At 42.7% G+C, this 20,397-nt stretch overlaps 1 protein-coding gene across 8 annotated transcripts in view; it reads right to left on the bottom strand.

The window, feature by feature from the left end:
* PDZD2 (PDZ domain containing 2) overlaps positions 1–20,397 on the bottom strand; it is a 379,909-nt gene that overhangs the window by 23,467 nt on the left and 336,045 nt on the right. For all 8 annotated transcript variants that reach the window (XM_057312176.1, XM_057312177.1, XM_057312178.1 and 5 more), the window contains 10 exons: positions 17,719–17,864; positions 14,639–14,758; positions 13,727–13,841; positions 11,179–11,252; positions 10,814–11,039; positions 9,561–9,678; positions 7,816–7,948; positions 3,361–3,442; positions 1,805–1,839; positions 916–1,072 (listed from right to left, as the gene is read on the bottom strand). In XM_057312176.1, the coding sequence (XP_057168159.1) occupies positions 916–1,072; positions 1,805–1,839; positions 3,361–3,442; positions 7,816–7,948; positions 9,561–9,678; positions 10,814–11,039; positions 11,179–11,252; positions 13,727–13,841; positions 14,639–14,758; positions 17,719–17,864 (1,206 nt within the window). The remainder of the gene's footprint in view (positions 1–915; positions 1,073–1,804; positions 1,840–3,360; positions 3,443–7,815; positions 7,949–9,560; positions 9,679–10,813; positions 11,040–11,178; positions 11,253–13,726; positions 13,842–14,638; positions 14,759–17,718; positions 17,865–20,397) is intronic.

Genomic DNA, 20,397 nt, shown 5'->3' with positions numbered 1-20,397 from the left:
GGACGCTGCCCGGAGACCAACCAGCCCTGCACACCCAGACCTTCTTATCACAAGGCCCTTCCTTCGTTTGCAGAGACCAGGGCGGGGGGGGGGGGCAGAAGTTTCTAGAGCATGTTGCAGGGAAGCCTGAGATTATCATCTATGTAAGTTCCAAGCAGGGAGGAGGGAAAGCCTGTGGGGCTCAGCAAACTCTTCACATCTTGCTAAATGTACAGAAAATTACATGTGCTTCCACCTTGAAATGCTTCTGTCAGAGACAAGAGTAAGCTTGTCAGCTGTTCCAAATGAGAGCCAGGGTGGTCAAGTCTGCCGGTCCTAAGACAGGGATGTTCTTGTGCAGACATCAGAATTAAAAAAAAAAAAAAAAAGGAACGAAGAAAAAAAAGCAAACCACACCAGCAGAAGCCCAAGGAATCAGTGTGGCTTGTGCCAGATCATTCTCTCATGTTATAGTAAGAGCGTGATCAAGATTTAAAAACACCTGTTTGATAACATGGGTTTCTCACGAGTTCTGAATCTTTCACTCAGCTGCCTTCTAAAAAGAACTCAGGGCCTGGTGAGGGAAGGGCTGGAACTTGGCTAGGAATCCCCTAAAACAGAAGGCTGTTAGGCTGCCACCCTGATTTTGTGCCATGAATTTCAAGACGATGCTATGTCAACAGCATCTAAATGCTGTTCCGGTTCTCCACCCCCAACCCTCCGGGTACAGATCGTGGGCCCGGACCCTCCGCCACAGAACCGAGGGGCCAGGCAGCAGTGGGGGGCTGCGTGTTCCCCAAATACACTCGGAATTGAGTCAGGGTAGAGAGGTGTCTTCTACGCGACCCCAGGCACGGCTCCCAGCTCCCTGTTCCCACCATGCCGCCCTGCTGCGTGAACCGACCTGGCCCGAGTCAGAGCACGGGCACCGCTTACCGCAGGTGCTGGGGGGCGGGCCACTGTCCTCGGAGGCGCTGCAGCCGCTGCCTGGGGCGTCCTCGTCCTCAGAGCCGGCCACCACGAAGTCGGACAGGGAGCCCGGCACGCTGTGGGCAAAGTCCGGGGAGGCTTCGGGTTCAGAAATCAGGGCGTCCTGTCGGAGAAGAGGGTGCGGGATGATGAGAAAGGGACGCCGGGAGCCCATTCTCCGACACCGTCATTCCTAGCTTTCCAAGAACACTTTGTTCTCAGCCACGGGCAGCTGAAGCAGTGGCGAGAGCAGACACCGCCTGCCTTGACTCCAGGACGGCTAAATTAAACAGCTAATGAGAAAGGCAATGGTTGCTGCCAGACAACGTGCTGAAGAGATTTTTTTGGGCCAAATGTGTAGCGATGACCAGAAAAGCCACAGCAGCCATACATCGACCATCCCAGGAAAAACACTGGGGGAAGAGACAGGAAAATGGAATGACATTCAAGCCACTGGTTCGGCCTAGTGATGGAACAGAAAAGAGGGGAGTCCGAATCCTGTGCTCTGATCCACTGGGATGAGGAATCACCAGCCGGGAAAGAGTCTTGTCCCCTTAAAGTCACAGGTCCCCCCAAAACCAACCGGGGACACCTTTATTGTGGAGCAGTTTGAAAACTATTTTTTAAACTGCAGCTCAGTTCTTTTATTTTGTTGCTCTATTCTTTTCTTAGATGAGGATTTACTAAAAGAAACACACATTTTTGTATTTGTTCTCAAATTAGCATTGTTGCCATCATCTGTAAAGTAGTCAAAATGACTCCTGGACAAAGATACGGGCTGGGCCCTCAGGTCTGACTTACGGGCTCCAGGAATTGGTTCATGGGCTGAGTGAGGCAGCAGCATGCCTTGACTCACCTTTTTTGCAAGAGAGGGACTCTTCAAGGGGGTACCTGTTGGAGAGAAAATGCACCATGATGTCGAAACAGCAAAGCTCACATCCTTACAAATAGGTTCACAGTCTTAACCCCCAAAGAAGGAGCCAAATATATTAACCCCTCTTTGCTAGACTGACACTGATGGGCCACGTGCATAGGTACGGACATGCATGCACTCGACCTGGGTACTTGAGCCCTACTCCATCCCACCTCCCAAGGTTCTACTCCTGCTTCCGGCCCTAACTTGGATGCTACCACCTCCATGGTGATCCCAGTTGGAAGTAACTTCTGAATCTTAAAAGTATTTTATACTACCCATACACCAATCTCCATATACACAGTATAATTTAGTTGTAAGTGGATGCCCCTCATTTCCCTTCCTCAACTATTTATCCATAAGGCTGAGACCTTCACTGATCTGACCCCACAGTGCTCAGCATTGCACCTGGATCTAGGAAGTATTCAGTGATATCTGTTGAACAGATTGAAGGATCAATGAACAAAGAAACACCACTCAAGAAACTCATGAAGGAACTGGGGGGAGGACTAAAAATACCTGTTTTGGTTTTTAATAGAAGCATGAAAAGATTTGGCATTGAAACTTTAAATTATATGCCGGGAGCAAAAAGATCTTACGCATGTGGTTCGTAGCTTAATAAAATCTTTCATAAATGATCGAGGGGGTATGCCGGGATTATGAGAGGACAGCGTGCAGGCAGGTCAGGAGAAGGAGCTGGCCGAATAAAGAGCCCATTATGGCTGTGCCCACTCTAAATATATTAATTATGGATGCAAATAATCAGGGTATTACATGGCTGCCAAAAAATCCTATGCCTTCCTTTTCCTCTGACAACCAGTAACTCATGTCTCAGTTCCTTTTACTCCCGACATCAATCTTGACATCAGTAATATCTTGAGTTGAGACATGTTTGCAGAGTCCCTTTGGATTTCCATTCTACCGGAAACATTACTTTTTAAAACTCAATGCAATGTTTCCCACTTGAAAGTCATAGGAAATTCTTACTATCTCAATCCTTCTCTGCCTGAACTTTCCCAATTAAGAAGGGAGAAATCATGATTTGGGGACCTTCTATTACACTTCTTCAGTTGAAACTTAAAAAAAAAAATCTACTTACTATTGAAGTAAGGCTCCCATACTGGGTGGAAACCTTTAATTCACATAGAGAAACCCCAGGCTTTGGAACAGAGAACACCCTGTTTCTACCCAACAACTGATATTTGGGTATTGCTTTTTACCTAGAATATTTCAGATGAATTGTACATAAACACATGAAATGCTGTTAACTCATTTTTGCAAATTATCTCATAGTGTAAGAAGCATGCATGATGAGAACTTTAACAAAACGCATTAAATAACAGCAAAATCAAAAGTAGCAGCAAGGAGAAAGCATGGGATCTCTCTGACAACCACTTCTGCCAAAACTGATAATGACAAAGAATCCAGCATCACTGCAGGGGGCAGGGCCCCCTGGGAAGCTCTCCTGCACGCTGAACAAAGATGTGTGATTATAATACCTGAGCCAGGAGAGGAGCTGGCCTCTTTGCTCTCCTGATAAGTGCTGCGTGCGATCACTGCATCCATTTCCTGCTCGGAAACCTGATTTTCAGCAGAAAGCACAAATTAGATGGTTTTATTTATTTATTTTTCCCCAATAAAAGTAGCTAGGACCTGAGTCAGAGGCTGAGCGTAGATAAAAAGGGAAATCACAGGGCCAAAGATGATGACCATCCTCGGAAGCAGTAACTCAGGGCATATAAGGACAGCCGGGTTAGCGATCGCATCCAACAGTGTGTTCGAAACAAGACCTTCCGCTCGTTCCCAAAGTCATTAACGCGCTCGCTGCTACAGTTACCAACCACATGGCTGATACCTGCCTCTCTCTAGACCCTCGCTTCTAATTCTTTTCTTTCTAGATTTTATTTAAACAATTGCAAACCTACATAAAGCTTGTAAGAGTAGCACAAGAAGAGTATACTCTTCACTGTTGTTGTTTTTAAACATTCTGCCACATTTACACTCATGCTTTTTTTTTTTAAAGATTTTATTTATTTATTTGTAGAGAGCGAGAGGTCAAGAGAGAGAGCGAGCGCACATGAGCAGGGGGGAGAAGCAGAGGGGAAAGGAGTGAGAATCTGAGTACGGAGCCCAATGCAGGGCTCAATCCCATGACCGCGAGATCATGACCTCAGCTGAAACCAGGAGTCGGAGGCTTAACTGACTGAGCCACCAAGTGCCCACCTCATGCTCTTTCTTAATACACACACACACACACACACACACACACACACACACACACAGAGCTTCACTTTTTACTAAACGATTTGGAAGTTAGTTGCAGACATCATGAACCTTCACCCAGAAATATTTTAGCATGTATCTCCTCAAAACAAGAACATTCTCTTCAATAACTGTGGTACTATCACCATTCTAAGAAATTCAACATTGACACAAACGACCGTCTGATTTACATTTCATATTCCAATTTAGCCAGCTGTCCTAATGCTATCCTTCAGAAATGCTACTCGAAGTGTGCCTGTAGACGGAAGTAGTTCCTAGGACGTTTGATGCCAGCTTGTGATGAGACAGGTTTTTCGTCCAGAATGCTTATCAGCACTTAGTTTCTGTCACCAACAGTGTCTTGCTGGGGAAGAAACGTCCCCTGAACTGAGTGGTACACATCGAGATGTAATGATTTGCATTCTGGTGCAAGCTCATCTTCTGGACCTTAGTAGACTGACACCAGCCAACACCCTGGCATAGTAATGCTTTACAGAAATTTCTTTTGTGTCAATCCAGAATTCAATTCAGGGTCTAGGTGTCCTGTCTTTTTAGACTCCTTTAATCCAGAACATGGCTGAGCCTTTGTCACAATACTGGTATTTTGGAAGAGACCCAGGCCAATCAAACCCTCAATTAGGATTTGTGTGATAGTTTCTTCACGCTGAGATTTAGATTATGCATTTTTCGGCAGAAAACTACAAAACTGTTTCCTTCTCATGCTTCAGAGAGGCACTCAGGGTCAGTGTTTCATGTTTCATGACTGGTGATAACTTTGACCACTTGGTTAGGATGGCGTTCACCAGATTTCGCCACTGGATTTTTTTTTTTTTTTTTTTTTTTGTAGTCATCAGTGAGTGATCTGTGAGGAGACAGCTTGAGATGACATCAATATCTTGCTCCCCAGTATATTTTTACTCACGGGTTTTAGCATCAATGATGGTTTTTACTTGGATCAATTTTTACAATGAACTGACCAAAATCGTCATTTTATAACTCTTTTCTATATTTAATAGCATCATGGTAGATTCATGGATTTTTTCCCCCATCAGTTGTTATCCATAACTGTCATTATTCATGGAAAAAAAATTAAAAGCCTGAGATATGCTGAATTATGAGATATTTTAAACGATTATTACATAACTTGCATAGAATTTCTTTTTTAAAGATAAGGACAGTGTAAACTTAGAATGGTAATTTTGTGTAGTAAAATAACATTTAGCATAAATAATATTTGGATAAGCATAGCAATTTGTCTTAATAAGTAAATAAAGCTACGCAGGATTCAGCATTATATTTTAACCTAACAGACAAATCATAATCACATCATGTTTATGGAATACTTTTCTAGTGGGTCTCACAGGAAACAAAACACACATACATGCACACAGGCATATACACTTGAATACATACACACATACTTCATATAGCAAAGAGTAATTCTGTATAAATGAGTCAGGGAAAAATACCAGCTTAGACAGTGGTTGCAAATTTTTCTTGACATTAGACTTTCAATATCTGCAAATGTTTTTCTGAGTAGGGAAAAATGGTTGGGGTTTGAAACAAGCAAAAGATTTCCTGGATAATAATATTCATGCTGAGAGCCTCAGTACCAGTTAAAAATGGACCCCTCTGACCTTCTGGCAAGTCCAAATCTTAGCTTGTCTAGACCTGGAGGGTTTGAATATCCCAATTGGGCAGCCACTGCTCCAGTCATTATGAGAAACAGAAGAAAATAAAATCCTTGTGGTATTTCTATTGGAACAACATGAAAACGAAAGCAGCACATACATTCAGTACCAAAATGTACTACTGGCATTAAATGCTGGGGTGAGTGGTATAAAAATACATTACACATAAAGTGGAGTCTTGACCAAAAGAAAAATAGAGTACGATGTTACAACTAAGAACACCATGTTTACCTAGGAAGAAATGTGAAATCTAGTCAAACAAATACTGAAATCTGGTTTTGCTGGATGTATCTCCCACACCATCACGACGGCCATTTTACTGTGGCTAGTAACGTGAATCAACCTGTACTCAACAGGATCGTGGACCACCAGCACATCAGGATTATTATGCTTCGCACTGAAATGCCATTTTGATGTTTGATTGTATTGGCAAATTGGGCAGATGCTTTTGGGCTGAGATGAAGCAGACCTCCAAACAAATCGTGACCTGTGCTACGTTGGAATGGATTTTGAAGTCAGACATGCCTTGAAACCAATGACTGCAAACCACTGAGAATTTAATTTTTTTATAATGTTGCTGAGGGACAGGCTAGGTCAGCCCCAGCTTACTAGACTTCTTTGGAAGGAGGAAGGGGGGTTTGGCCATGCAGGTGATGCAATCCAGAAGAGGACCCTGGAGGAAGGAGCCAAGACCACTCCGGCCGTATGAGGCAAAAGGCTGTTAAAAATGACCCAAAGAGAGCCATGGGGACAGCAGGGAGACAAAGGAGAATAGGCTGTAAGGGAAAGTGTCAAAACTACAAAATAGAAAGAAAAAATAGGAAGTGACAAGAGAAAAAATGGAAAAAGGTAGAAGCAGGACTTGATTTTATATTAATGATATTCAAGAAGTTTTTATTTAAGACATATATGAAACTGCATGTAGACAAGAGAAAACAATCTGGAGAAAAAGAAAAAAAAACCAGTAGTGGAGTTGACTTTGAATCAGTATAATGGCAATCCTTGACCAAGCACTGTGGAGAACCAGTACAACAGACTCCACCGAGACACTAAAAATAATGCCGTAAAATTAACACACTGAAGAAATCTCAGACATGGGAGGACTCACAAGGTCTCTTTGCATAGACTTCTCACTCTCAAAATGGCATACAAGTCCATCAAGCCCAGCAGCCTGGGCCTTTAGGACATAATAGTACAAATGATACAGAGGAGGCGGTCATATGACAGGCACAAAAAGGGTTAATGTTCTTAAGGAGCATTTTGAGTTGTTGGAAGGAAAAGGTTAAATTTTGTAAAAATACAACCCGACTGCAATATTAGAGACAAGCTAATTTAAAAAGATTTTTTACATCAAGTACTCGAAACAACAACAAAAAAGTGCTCAATGCCAGTAGAGTCAAATCTGCTGAAGTAGCTTCTGGATAACCTAAAAAAAATTAAAAGCAACTGCTTAAGTATAGAAAAGATACAACCAAATATCAGCAAAGGCCAAGGACACAGGGGCTATGATTATCTGCAAGCTCAACAATGTGATACCGATGCTGAAAAAAATTAGTGGGCTCTTAAGCCTTAATTACAGAAGCATTCGCTCAGGTTGAGGATGGACTGGACAGACCATTTAGTCCAATGCTCTCAGATTTTCTTGATGCAGAAACCCCAAAAGGTCAACTATCTCACCAGAGATCAAACAACCGGCTGGGACTTACTCAGAACCCAGCACTCTTATCTTCTACCACATTTTATATTCACCAGTAACAATGTCAAAATTTCCTAATAAAATTTCTAAGAGTGTGAAGACGAAGAAGTCCAGGTCAGTGATTTGTTTCCCATGTGTATCGGTTACCTTGGTCACTGTGCGACCACAAGTTGATGATTCCCATGCCCAGCTGGGTAAACTGTCTCACCAAAGAGCCTGCGTCATCACAGGAACATGTGTGTCACTGCTACAGGACAGATAGCCACGCCACCCTCCCATACTCAGAACAATATGAAATACTTCACCTTTGGATTAGGGTGCCGGCCGATGACAAGGCGAACGGGTCCGGGGGGGCATTTGCTCAGGATGGTATGAACCTTGCTTAAAGCAGCATGGCGGACGTTGACTGAGTTCACTTCCAGGATTTGATCTCCGCGGCTAGGGAGGGCAAATGGCCAACACTCTGTGGTCAGTTAGCTTTTTACAAGATCTCCTTCTGGGAAAGGTTTATAATATGAAATCTTTTCTGAATACCTTAGATAAGCAAATGACATCCTTTCATCTTTGCATATGTGTAAAAAAGCAACATATTCATATAAACACGTTGGCTATTAACCTGGCAAAGCCATCATGCATATCTGAGTGAAATAAAATTGATAAAGGGCAATAACAAAGGTTATCATTTCTTGAGCACATGGTGTAAACCAGGTACGTACAAAGCAATGTACATAGCAATACTTTGAACAGGCATGATTATTCCTCTTATTTAGATAAGGCCCCAGGCTCAGAGAGGTCACCCTGATGTCACACGCTGTTGAACTCAGGTCTGTCTACCTTTTGATCATCACAAGATAGACCCTTGACCACCATCATTTTCTTTTTTCTTACCATCTTGAAATGATTATTGTAATATAATTTGAGGAGGAAATATCTGAAGCTCAAAGGTTACCCAAGAGTTTGTAAAAATGTTTCAAATTTGGACAAATGAGAAATTGGGGACAAGATGCCCATTTTGACTTGAAATTACAGGCAGAGAGCTCAGTATGAGAGAACAAAGACTCTTTATGTGGGGTTTGCAGAATGTTCATTTGGCAGTCTCCAGACATATGGAACCATTCAAGAAAGAAACATCATCTTGGGATGTCATTAAAGGATTTTTTTTCCTGGGGTTCTAAAAGTATATTTTCTTTAATGTACTTTGGATGATTTGCTAAAAATTTTTTTGTATGGAAATTGACTCTGATGATTAACTAAAAACATAATATAATCTATTGACAGGGCCCCAAAATGGCAACCTTAAGGAATGTCATTTTGACAATTCCTCAACTGCTCAAGGACTTGGAAGCTTACAGGGGAGAAAGGTGATACTGTTTGCACAGGGTGCTTTGTGCAATGTGTGTACTTCTTGTGAAATTTCGGTGGGCACAGACCCACTGCAGTTACTCTACAATAGAACACCTAGACCTCTCTTGTATAAACAGAACACCCATGCTACCAGTCAACTAGCGTGACTGAGAAATCAGATGTGCAGTGATTTCAGACAATAAGCATCTAGACAACGTCTTTCAAAAGGGAATGAAACAACAGGACAGGTTCAAGAGATTATACTTAATCATAAAAGCCTCCTGTTGAAGGATAGGATTTCGGGACTCTTTGGTATCCAGCGATTATGAGCTGTTAGGAGCAGTTCCCAGTATCACATACGAATTTTACTTAAATGAATATAAACAAGAAAGAAAATACTTAGATAATCATAGATATCTATATAGATTTTATTTTGTCAAGTTTCCGAAACTGAGCTTCTGAGTCCAAATAGATCAAAATAGGCAAGCCAAGATCCAGAGTTTTCTGCTTCAACCCAATTTCATTTCAGATTAGCTTTTCACCTTTCGGGAAATGCTATAATTGTAATCTTGGCTATATTCCTGCCAATAATACAAACGCTGGGAACCTCACGCAAGGATGTAATAGGGCAGGATACGCTGCATGTACATCCATCGATTAATTCATGAACGCACGAGAAGCCTGTACGGCTGGGTTTGCGACGAACCTCAGACTGCTCTCCATCTTGGCCACTGATCCTGGGGCCAGGCTGTGGATGTAGATCCCGGGAGGGCTGTTCTCCAGAGCCAGGCAGCAGGCACCGATGCCTAATCCGACCCTCGGCTCTGAGAGAGACACCGGTCAAAGAAAACAAAATTTAAAAAAAAGTAGAAGGCATCTGAAGCTGCACGAATGTATATTCAGACCAATACCCATTTATTTGTGACCAGACTCAGAATGGAAATCCTGTTTTTCTTTGTCAACATCATCATACTCTGTAAATGAAACGAGTCCACAGCGGAGTGGACTCCGCTAACAACAGAGGCTGACAACTATGGGCTGTGAATTATTCAGCGGTCCGCTCTCTGCTTCGTCTAAGGAGCCTCCTCAAATCTGTTTTTGGAAATGGGCAGAGTTGAAGTAATATATATATATATATTTTCAAAAGACTTTAAGTAATCTGTACACCCAACGTGGGGCTGCAACTCACAACCCCAAGATCGAGAGTCGTGCACTCCACCGACGGGCCAGCCAGGCGCCCCAGTAGTTTTTATTCTAGATACACAACTTTAGGTTTTCTTTCACTTGCTTTTTTTTTTTTTTAGCAACTAATCTCTTAGTTATTGAATTGCTCATCATATTTCTGTAGTCGGTGTAGAGAAAAAGGAAAGAAAGATGAAAAGCCGTAAGATTTGGTGAAGACCCACAACTTTTAGTTGTTAACTGTATTGTTAACTATAATCTTTTGTTCTTTAAAATTGTTTTAAGGATTTTTTATTTATTTGAGAGAGAGAACGAGTGCACGAGTAGGGGGAGGGGTAGTGGGAGAGGGAGAGGCAGACTCCCCCACTGAGCAGGGAGGCCAACGTGGGACTTGACCTGGGCTGAAGGCAGACACTTAACCAACTGAGCCACCCGGGCGCCCCTGTTCTTTTAAAATTTTATATTAGCCTTAGAATTAAGCCAGTCTGTGATTTTTTTGTTTTTTAGTTTTTTTTTTAACATGAGTTTCTGACACATAGTGATTCATCTGGGGAGAGCTTAAAAGACTTTGTGCTAGTGGTGACTTCTTCTCATTTTAGTAAAAGGACCAACGTCTCTACTTTTGACCCCGCTGTCCATTTAGACTCCCATATGTTGTTGGCAGCAGATTGTTCCAAAGGGAGAATTTATAGGAAAAATATAAAAGGTTAACCTCAGAACGGATTACAAATTGTTACTTGAGAGAATACAATGAAAGTGAGGAAGAGCTGCTATCACCTTTGTTGAGTGTTACTTCCATGACGATCCTGTCCTTGGGCCCAGGGGCCTTCCGACCCAGGGACGAAGAACTGCCTTCGTCGGGGCCTGCCGCTGAGCTGCCCCCGCTGGTGTTGAAGCTCGGGGAACTGGATCTGCTCATGTGTGTGGGGGTTGAGCAGGGCGTGAGGCTTGGGCTCAGTAACTTTGTGCGTACTGTTAAGACAAACAATCCACTCCGGATTTGCTGAAAAAAACAAGAGAGGAGGGCTAAAACATTCAGACTGCTCCTAGACCAAAGATGGAAAAAAAAAATCTCGAACCCAAACCAGAAGGAAATAAAGGAAGAAAAGTAAAGAAGACAAAAGAGGTAAGATTATTGTTACCTTAAAGGTATGAATGGCTTCTTGGAACGTCAAGCCCTTTATTGGTATTCCGTTTACATCGAGGATTTCATCCCCTGGTGACCAAATAGGAGAATTACATTAACATCGAGCTTTAGAAGACCAAAGCATATGGCACCTGATTTACAATTCTATAAAATGATTTTCATCGTTCCAGTGCGCTCTCATCAGCTTAGCTCCCAGGAATTTCACAAAATGGGACAACTAGTAATGATGCATATTCTTTCTCAGTATTTCTGTATCTCCACCTTTACTGAAAACAACCGGGGAAGTATCAAGACTGTATTCTGTAGCCATTGCCAAGTCTGATAAGAGGCGTCCTGAGTTTAGGGATCAAAATGCAATAACGAGCCCCCAGTCTTTCCTCACAGTGTTTGTTCACAAACTGAAGGCCACCGGCAATAAAACGTGAGCATATACAACACGCGAGAAAGCCACTTCTGTATTTGCAGAAACACAAGATTTCTGAGCTTGGAGAATCATCATGGGATGTGGAAAATGGTTTTCATAACACAGACAAAAAGCTGCTGAGATATTATTTAAGAATGGCAGCCCTGCCTCCAGAGATAGTCTAGATCCCTGGTCTTCCTGATTCCGTTCCAGGTCCTCAGTCATGAAGCTGGGCAATCACGACATGCCGCTAGCTAGGAGATTATTGTGGGCTCATGCCGAACTGCTCTCTCATTCATTCTCTCTCTCTCTTTCTCCCAGACTATCCTGGATTCATCCGCATCTTCAAGCCCCAGAAGGCAGAGTCAGGTCATTTTCCCAGCTGTTGACAGCGTCTGCTGGGAATAGAAAAGAACTTGGACATCCTGTTGACTTATCGGAGTTTGTTTTTGGTTTGTGCTCTTGTAACATGGTCTGTGTTTTGGAATAACAGTTCATCAAAAACACGACGAAGGGGCCCCCGAGAGAAACAGATGAACTTTGTACAGCAATTCAGGATAAAAGAGGGACTTCCCTGACCTACAACAAAGTGCCAATCAGCATCAGAACACACCTTTCACCTCTCATGGACAGCTAATCCCAGGAGCACACTGTGTATTCCATGAAAGGACCCCTGTAGATGAGTTTGGAAATGTGGCCATGCCCCATGCACTTGTTAGGTGCTTTCTCTCTAATGCAATTACAGAAGTTTAAAAGACGTGAAATCATCTGTTTAAAAATAATCGCTAACTGGGTGAGGGCTTTGGTTTGCTTGCACACAGGAAGAGGATACGGTCATCAAAATGATTGCTCATGCTCTTAAATATCTTTATACAAGATTCTTAAAAGATCATGCAACAGGTTGAACATACATTCCAATGATTTACCTTGATTGTAAATGAACATGTGTGAAAAAACCGTATTTAGGAGAATCAAGTGCTATGAACCTTTACTAACTATTGATTTTTCCTCCATTTTTCTCCATTCTACCAGTATTGCAGGATGAATTTCAATCAAATGAACACATGGCACATCCATTATAAAAATGCTGTTAGGATTTTACATTGTTCTGAAACTAGATACAAATATCACCTGGGAGTTAATCCTTTCTCTAAGAGACAGAAATAAATATTCTGTCCTCAAAAGAAGCCTGCTCATGTCTTACTATTAGCACACAGGCTCCTGGGGTAGCTCTGCCTAGAAAAAGGAGACTCCAGTGGATTCTTATCAATTAGAAAAAATAAGCCAGCAGAACGTAACAGTACCTACAATTTGGGTCAACTGAACTGACCAGTCACAGCATTTCTAAAAGTAACTACAAATAACGTGATTTAATCATTTCACGAAGGAAGTGTGTTAATAACGGAAGAAAAAAAGTCAGGACTCATGAATAGGTTCTGGGGATCTAATGTCCAGCACGTTAGCAATACTGTGTTGTCCAGCTGAAAATCTCTGAGAGCAGATCTTCAATGTCCTCACCTTCCCCCATCACACACCGTCATTGTATGATGTGAGGAGCGTGTTAGCTAACTCAGTGTGCTCATCATTTTGCAACATACGTGTATATCAAATCATCATGTTCTACGCCCTAAACTCACACAATGTTAGGGATCAATTACATGTCAATAAGGCTGGGCGGAAAAAAAGCACTCGTTTAGTATGTTTATGCACGGCAAACGGCAGGTGCTATGGAGAATGTGAATACTGAGTCTGTACTCCGGCCCCGAGGCAAGAAGGGCCTGCAAGCTCTCAGGAAGTTTCAAGGCAAGGAACACGAATCAAGGACCAAGGGGACAAGACAGACATTTAAAGACCCAAATAAAAAATATCAAATCATTCCACACATCATCTCATTTAATCCCCACAGTGACTCCTCGAGATAGGTATTAATATTCCAAGTTTACAAACTGAGGAAAGTGAAGCTCAGGTTACAACTGTCCAAGGTCATGATGTAGTAAGGGCTGGATTCAGCTCAGGTCTACTTGACCCCCACGCCCACGGCCTTGGCTGCTGTGCCACTGGCTTCACATCTTGCAAGGGGGCAGATGCTGATGGAATCAGAGCTCACCACCACTGAGAACCACGAGAGGCTTTCTCCTACCTTCTTTAAGTCTTCCATCCTCTGCAGCTGATCCATTTGGGAAAATGGTCTTGACAAAAATCCCCATCTGTCCTCGAATGCAGTCTCGACCTCCAGCAATGCTAAAGCCAAGGCCCTACACCCCAAGCAGAAGGGGGTCCAGGTTGTCATTGCAGTATTTAACGGAGGGCATCTGTTCTTGTATTAGTATTTAACTGAGGCCTGCTTCCCAGCTAGGCTCAGAGTTAAGCTAACCAGCTATAAATTTAAATTTGCGTTCCCTTTTCCACTTCCTTCCTCAGCTCTATTTGCATTGCACTAGCTATGCATTACATTAAAGAGAGAAAGTTTTAGGTTGAAACATATGAACTTGCCAGTATCTGACAACCTTTGATCTCCAAAAATGGCAATTTCACGTGGATCCATTAATGGCTCAGGAGAGTCATTCTGTACAATTTGGGTGCCACATTTATTTTATTCTTTTGTGTCAGTCTTTCCATTTTGTATAACATAGAAATGGATGTTTTGATGTTCGTATAATACCAACTTATTTGTATTATTCTCTGTGAAAATGGCAATGCTATGAAATTCATTCAAAAGGATAACTAGGAATATATCCCCTGAAGCTACAGGGGTGGCTTCTCTTTCAATAGTAGTAAATGTTGGAGCCTTCACTCCACCCTCGCCTGTGCCCTAGCTCCCGGGCGCTGGTGACTCCCTATGTCACAAGGACAAAAAGGTGTGACCCACGCAGAAGCCCACAGGAAAGGATGCCAGGGAATCCACTCGAATCTATACAAAGGCCACTTCATCTATTCTTACTTGTACCTTTCATTTTTTTATTTCATGTAAAAACAACAATAAAGTTAACCATTTAGGAAATATTTGCTAACATTCACCTGGGGGCCAAAACAGTGAGCAGAAAGAGCTCACCTTGCCTTTTTCTTTGTACAGCCCGATGATTGAGATGACCGATGGCCGAATGAGTCTCCAGGGAGATTCCACCTGCGTGGTGCTTAGGGAGCGCGTGGACTTCTTTACAATGTGGTATTCCTAAAAGTCAGCACATGGCAAGGTCAGGGATAGTCTCATTTACACTTCTGGGGCCTCTGGCATAAAAATACATTCAGATTGTGAAAACCTCGTTGTCTTTTGGGTTAGACAGCCATTTCTCTCTGCTCCATCCCCGGTCCAGCCGCTTAAAGGAGTGTATGATAAATGCCACCCGTGGACCAGCCCCTGCGGTCACACGCTGCCATGGTTCCCTCTCCACAGAAGGAGCTGCTTGGAGGCTGCAAGCACCCAGGGCTGCTCTTTCTTTGACCGTACCCCACACATCCTACTTCCTGATTTCTGGAATACAGTCAGGAACCAGAAGCCAAGAGGCCTCAGAGACGTAGGAGGGCTATCCTGTGGTCAGGTTCTCCCTGGAAGCCGCTCCCTACCCCCATCCCAAGTTCACAATCATGGTTAGAAAGTATCTTGCCATTTGAAGCTTAATTCGCTCAACTGAAAACGTAGCAAGTCCTTGTTTCTTATAAAACCCAAACCGCAAACCCCGACAATGGTTATTCCATATAAAACACCCCAGTGACAGACTGCAGCTTCAGTTCTAACCCCTCACATTTGGAAAATAAAATCCTTTCCCTTCAGCCACGCCTTCCCCTGTCCTGGCACACAGGAGCTCAAGTCTCAGTCCCCTTCCTGTCCATCACCCGCAGGGCACACTAGGACATAAACAAGAGTGCAAGCAGATCTATTGCTAAAGCACTTCTACAATCTATCTTCTTGCCATTCTTCTTAGAGTAATAAATCTCTTAAATGAGACGGATATTCCAGGATAAGCAAAAAAAGAAAAAAAAATCAATTCGTGCTTAATCTGAGAAAAGAGACATCAGGAACTAGTTTCTACCCTTAATGAGTATATTCTACATCCAAGGTAGAAATGAGACGTCTGCTAGTGATATTTTTGTATTCCTGGCTGCTTAGAACAATTATTATTTTGCAGTTTTACAAAGTATCTGCCAGCTGTGCTGGCCTCCCAGACTCTGATTCACTTAAAAAATGTTGGCTTGGCAAGGTTACTACCGCTTTACTGAAACCATCATGGAGATGGCCAGACACAGCCCATGGGTTTCCAACCCTCGAATACGGAGTTCATGTGTGGACTTGTAAGGGAACTCTCTCTGACCACCAATCTCCAGCTGCACCTCCTGCCATCTCCCCTTTGGGAGCCCGGGGGAACCAGAGGCCTGCATGCTTCATTGTTCTCTTGGTGAGTTTCAGGGGTCCCACTGCACTTTTTAGACCACAGCTGTCCAATATGGCAGCCAGTAGTCACCTGTGGCAGTCTAGATTTAAACGGAGATTAAAATTAAAAATACACTCGTTAGTCTCACTAGCCACTTTTCATGTGCTTGGTAGACACATGTGGGTGCCACACTGGACGGTACAGACATAAAATATTTCCATCATTGCGGAAAGCTGTATTGGGTAGCTCTACTCTCAGCAATGCTTTGCAGGGGAGGGAGAGAGAACAAGGGAAAAGAAGGGTGAATCCTGGCAGAAAAAGAAAAGAAGAAAAGAAAAAGGACAGTTTGACAAGGGGAAAAAGTCTTTCCTCCCAAATCTTCACCAGCCTGAGCTTTCTAGAAGCCTTGTTAGAAATAGGTATTTCTGGGCTATAAATATGGTCGGGTTTCTCAGCAGTTAAGAAATCACCCCAGAGCTAGGCCTCCTTGGCTGTGATGGCAGGAAACCCTCTCTCATTTTCTGCACTAACTAAAACAGCCTGACAACGTGGTTCTCCTACAACTTTCTGATCCACCCCCTGACTCCGTCGGTCCAGTTGGATTATTCTGAGCAGGCCATGGGCCTGTCTCCAGCTATGGGTCTGGAGGAGTTTTAACCAGGACCCACACAGGTTTTCTGCTCTGCTTTTTCTCCATGTCCCAACTCAAGTTGTCTTTGGGTAGATTCCACACAAAATAACCTGATCAGCAACTGCCTCTGGAACACGGGCACTGGTGGTTTGACTGGCTAGGTAAAACGTTCTTCCCAGTGATTCCGGCAAATCGCTTCGAGTGAAATACTCACTCTTTTTAAGATTCACTGTCCTGTCTATAAAATGGTGATAACACACTCAAAGTAACAACCCGACACAGATGACCTGCCCCAGGTCCTTTTCATCTCTACGATCTATGAGTCTACATGCACTTATGGACGTCGCCGCTCCACCCTCTGCCTCCATCTTTGCTCCACTGTAGGCAAGATGCCAAGGTTCCTCTTGAGCCCTCTGGCTGACGGTGAAAGAACACTCCACAAGTTCCCCAGAGACTGAGCCTGCTTCAACTTGGTTAGGAGTTCCCTACCCACTTTTAACTGGGTTGAGGATGATGTAATTGTGGAAGAGCCCTGTGAAGAATTATGGACCCCCGAGCTCTTCTGGGGCAGGCCCTGGAATAGTAACATCACTGCCTCCTTCACCGCCATCCGTAGTCCCTCTGACCTTGCCTGTATGAGTCATGAGTGTATAACAGGTAACATCCCAGACACAGTACAGGCACACACATGCACTCCCCCCACCATGACCCAACACCCACGCACCCACCCAGTGGTTACGCCGACACCTGACGCGCCCACTAAACAAGCGATGGTGGTTGACCACAGACCGTGAGGCGCCATTGTCTCCTGGCAGTTGAAAGCAGCTCTCAGTTCCAAAACACACAGTAGGAAGGGGATCAAGATGTTGAGATCCAACAAAGGATTATTTTTCTCTACTGTTTTCAAATTCTAGGCTGACTTCCTCCTAACCTCCATGGACAGACCTCGTTCTCTGTGTTACATCTCTAGTCCCAAATACCCTGCCCACACAGACGGGTAGCTCTTCACAACATGGATGCTCTTGCTGGTCTCTGAAAGAGTAAAAGAAAGCCTAGAGACCCGGGCTTCCATCCCTAACCGGGCATCTTTGACAGTACGAGAAAACAAAAGGCTCCATGGTACTGTACTACCTGTGATGTTCCCGTCGAGTCCAGTAGCTGGGGAAGAGAGTGCTTTCGGCCATCTCGGGAGACTTCCAACATCCTGATCCGGGGGTCCCCATTTCGCACCATCAGCTCATTATATTCTTCAACAGACTCTAGACGGTGTACACCCCCTTGTAAAAACATGGAAAAAACCATGGCGTGATATGGGGTGGGAAGAATCTCATGAGAGCATCAGGTATAAACTTGGTGCATCTACACACACCCTACATGGTTTTCAGAAGGCCTAGTGTCTAATACCTTCAAGGTACTAGATAAGCTCACGAGCTCATTGCTTTCTACCAACACGCTCTGCCTAATGGGTATGCATTGGGGCCATTAATGACAGATTATGAAGAAAGTTCAGTCTTTGAAGGGACTGGACTGGATATGAGAAAATGTATACGTTTCATCTAAGTAAGATGTAGCCAGGGTTGATAAGGCGATAAGCACCAGCGAGAATGGTATCAGTAAATAGTTTTCTAGTGATGGAGGAACATTACTCTGTGGTTGGTACAGTTCCATTGTTGGGGCAGGTGCTTTTTTTTCCATGTAATGACTTTTTAAATAAACTTTTTAATTAAAGAATAAAAACTTACAGAGATATGCACAAGTCTTAAGCATACAGTTCCATGAAATTTCACAAAGTGAATGTTCCAAAAACCAAAACTCAGACCAAGAAACAGAATATTTCTGGAACCCAAAAGTCACTTTGGCACCACTAACCACCCTTCACCCATGGTAACCACTATCCCGACTTCCAACATCAAAGATGACTTTTGCCTATTTTTGAACTTTATATAAATGAACACATACGATATGTACTTTTTTATATCTGGCTCCTCAGCGTCTGTCTGTGAAAGTCCCTATGTTGTTGCTAAACGTCTGTTCATCCCATTTCTGTGTACTATTTCATTGTATAAACATACCACAATTTGGCTATCCATTCTGTTGCTGATGAACACTGACTTTGTTTCCAGTTTCAGTTCTAGAACAAGGGGCAACAATTTTTTTTTTTTTTTTTTTTTTTTTTTGGTAAAAGCCAAATAGTAAATGCTTTAGGCTCTATGGGCCACAGATGGTCTCTGCTGCATATTCTCTAAACATCTTTTTGTTGTTGTTGTTACAACCCACTGAAGATGTAGAAAGCATTTCTAGCTTGTGGTCTGTACAAATATAGCTGTGGGTGGTAGCTTGCTGACCCGTGATCTAGAAGATACTGTTATGGAACATTCTCATACAAATCCTATCTGTGGGGGGCAGACCCAGGACGGAGATGCTGAGCTACGGGAACACACCCGCCTTTCCCAATGTTGTAACACCACTCTGTGTGAGTCCTAGTTTCCCCACATCTTCGTCATGCTTGGTGGTGCCAGTTTTTTAAATTTTAGCCACTCTCATGGGTATATAATGACATTTCACTGTGGTTTTTTTTTTTTTTTTAAGATTTTATTTTCAAGTAATCTCCACACCCAACGTGGGGCTTGAACTCATAATCCCGAGATCAAGAGTGCTGCGTACCACCAACCGAGCCAGCCAGGGGCCGTCATTATGGTTTTTAATTTACATTTCACTGACGACCAGTTGGACTAAGCTTCTTTCAAATGTCCATTGGCTGTTTTACTCTTGTAAATTTGTATGGTGGTCTTTTTTTTTAAATAAAGTTATAAAGTGCCTGTTATTATTATTTGATAAAATTGTAAAGTGACTGTTCTGCTTATTCTTTTATTGGGTTTCTTTTTCTTGTTGATTTACCCGAGTTTTTATTTTTTTTTGTTCATATGTTTTGGATATAAGTCCTTCATGGTATCTATGTATTGTAAATATCTTCTCCATGTCTGTGACTCGGCTTTTTACTTTTTTTTTTTTAAAGATTTTATTTATTTATTTGACAGAGATAGAGACAGCCAGCGAGAGAGGGAACACAAGCAGGGTGAGTGGGAGAGGAAGAAGCAGGCTCGTAGCAGAGGAGCCTGATGTGGGGCTCGATCCCATAACGCCAGGATCACGCCCTGAGCCGAAGGCAGACGCTTAACCGCTGTGCCACCCAGGCGCCCTGGCTTTTTACTCTTAATGGTATTTTTAGATGAGCAAAAATTAATAATTTTAATGTAGTACAATATACCAATTTTTCTCTTATGCTTTCCCTTTATGCTCCCTTTTGTGTCTTAGGAAATTTTTATAGTAATTTTTAAAGACACCTTTATCAGTACCTAATTTATATTACATGCTATTTTAAAATAAGATAATTTAAGGGATTTTAATTTTAAATGATGGCTCAATTACACTGAATATAGCTCTTAATCACATTACAATGTTTACAAAATTCATTATAAACGTATATATACGTATGTGTGTGTGTATAGCTATATACACATACAGATTCTTTGTAATATCAAATTCTCCTAGACTATGTTTTACTTGATGACCTAAAATTCAATTTACCTAAACACTTCTCAGAAAGTTTTTCATGGAATAAAACAGGATGATTCTGTACTCTTTTAAATATATGGAGTCTGCAACGGTGATGAAAAGTTGGAAGAGTGCTGATTCAGTTATATTAACATGAACATCACTAAAAGCTGGGTTTTTCAAAAGCTACATTTAACTTTGTGATACAGGTTTTCAAACACCTGAAACTCCTTTGCAATCAAAGAGAAATTTCCA

The sequence above is a fragment of the Ursus arctos genome, unplaced genomic scaffold (genome assembly GCF_023065955.2).
Source record: "Ursus arctos isolate Adak ecotype North America unplaced genomic scaffold, UrsArc2.0 scaffold_15, whole genome shotgun sequence".
Lineage (NCBI taxonomy): Eukaryota > Metazoa > Chordata > Mammalia > Carnivora > Ursidae > Ursus > Ursus arctos.
Note: the sequence above shows the minus strand (reverse complement) of the source record. Positions and strands in the feature narration are given on the sequence as shown.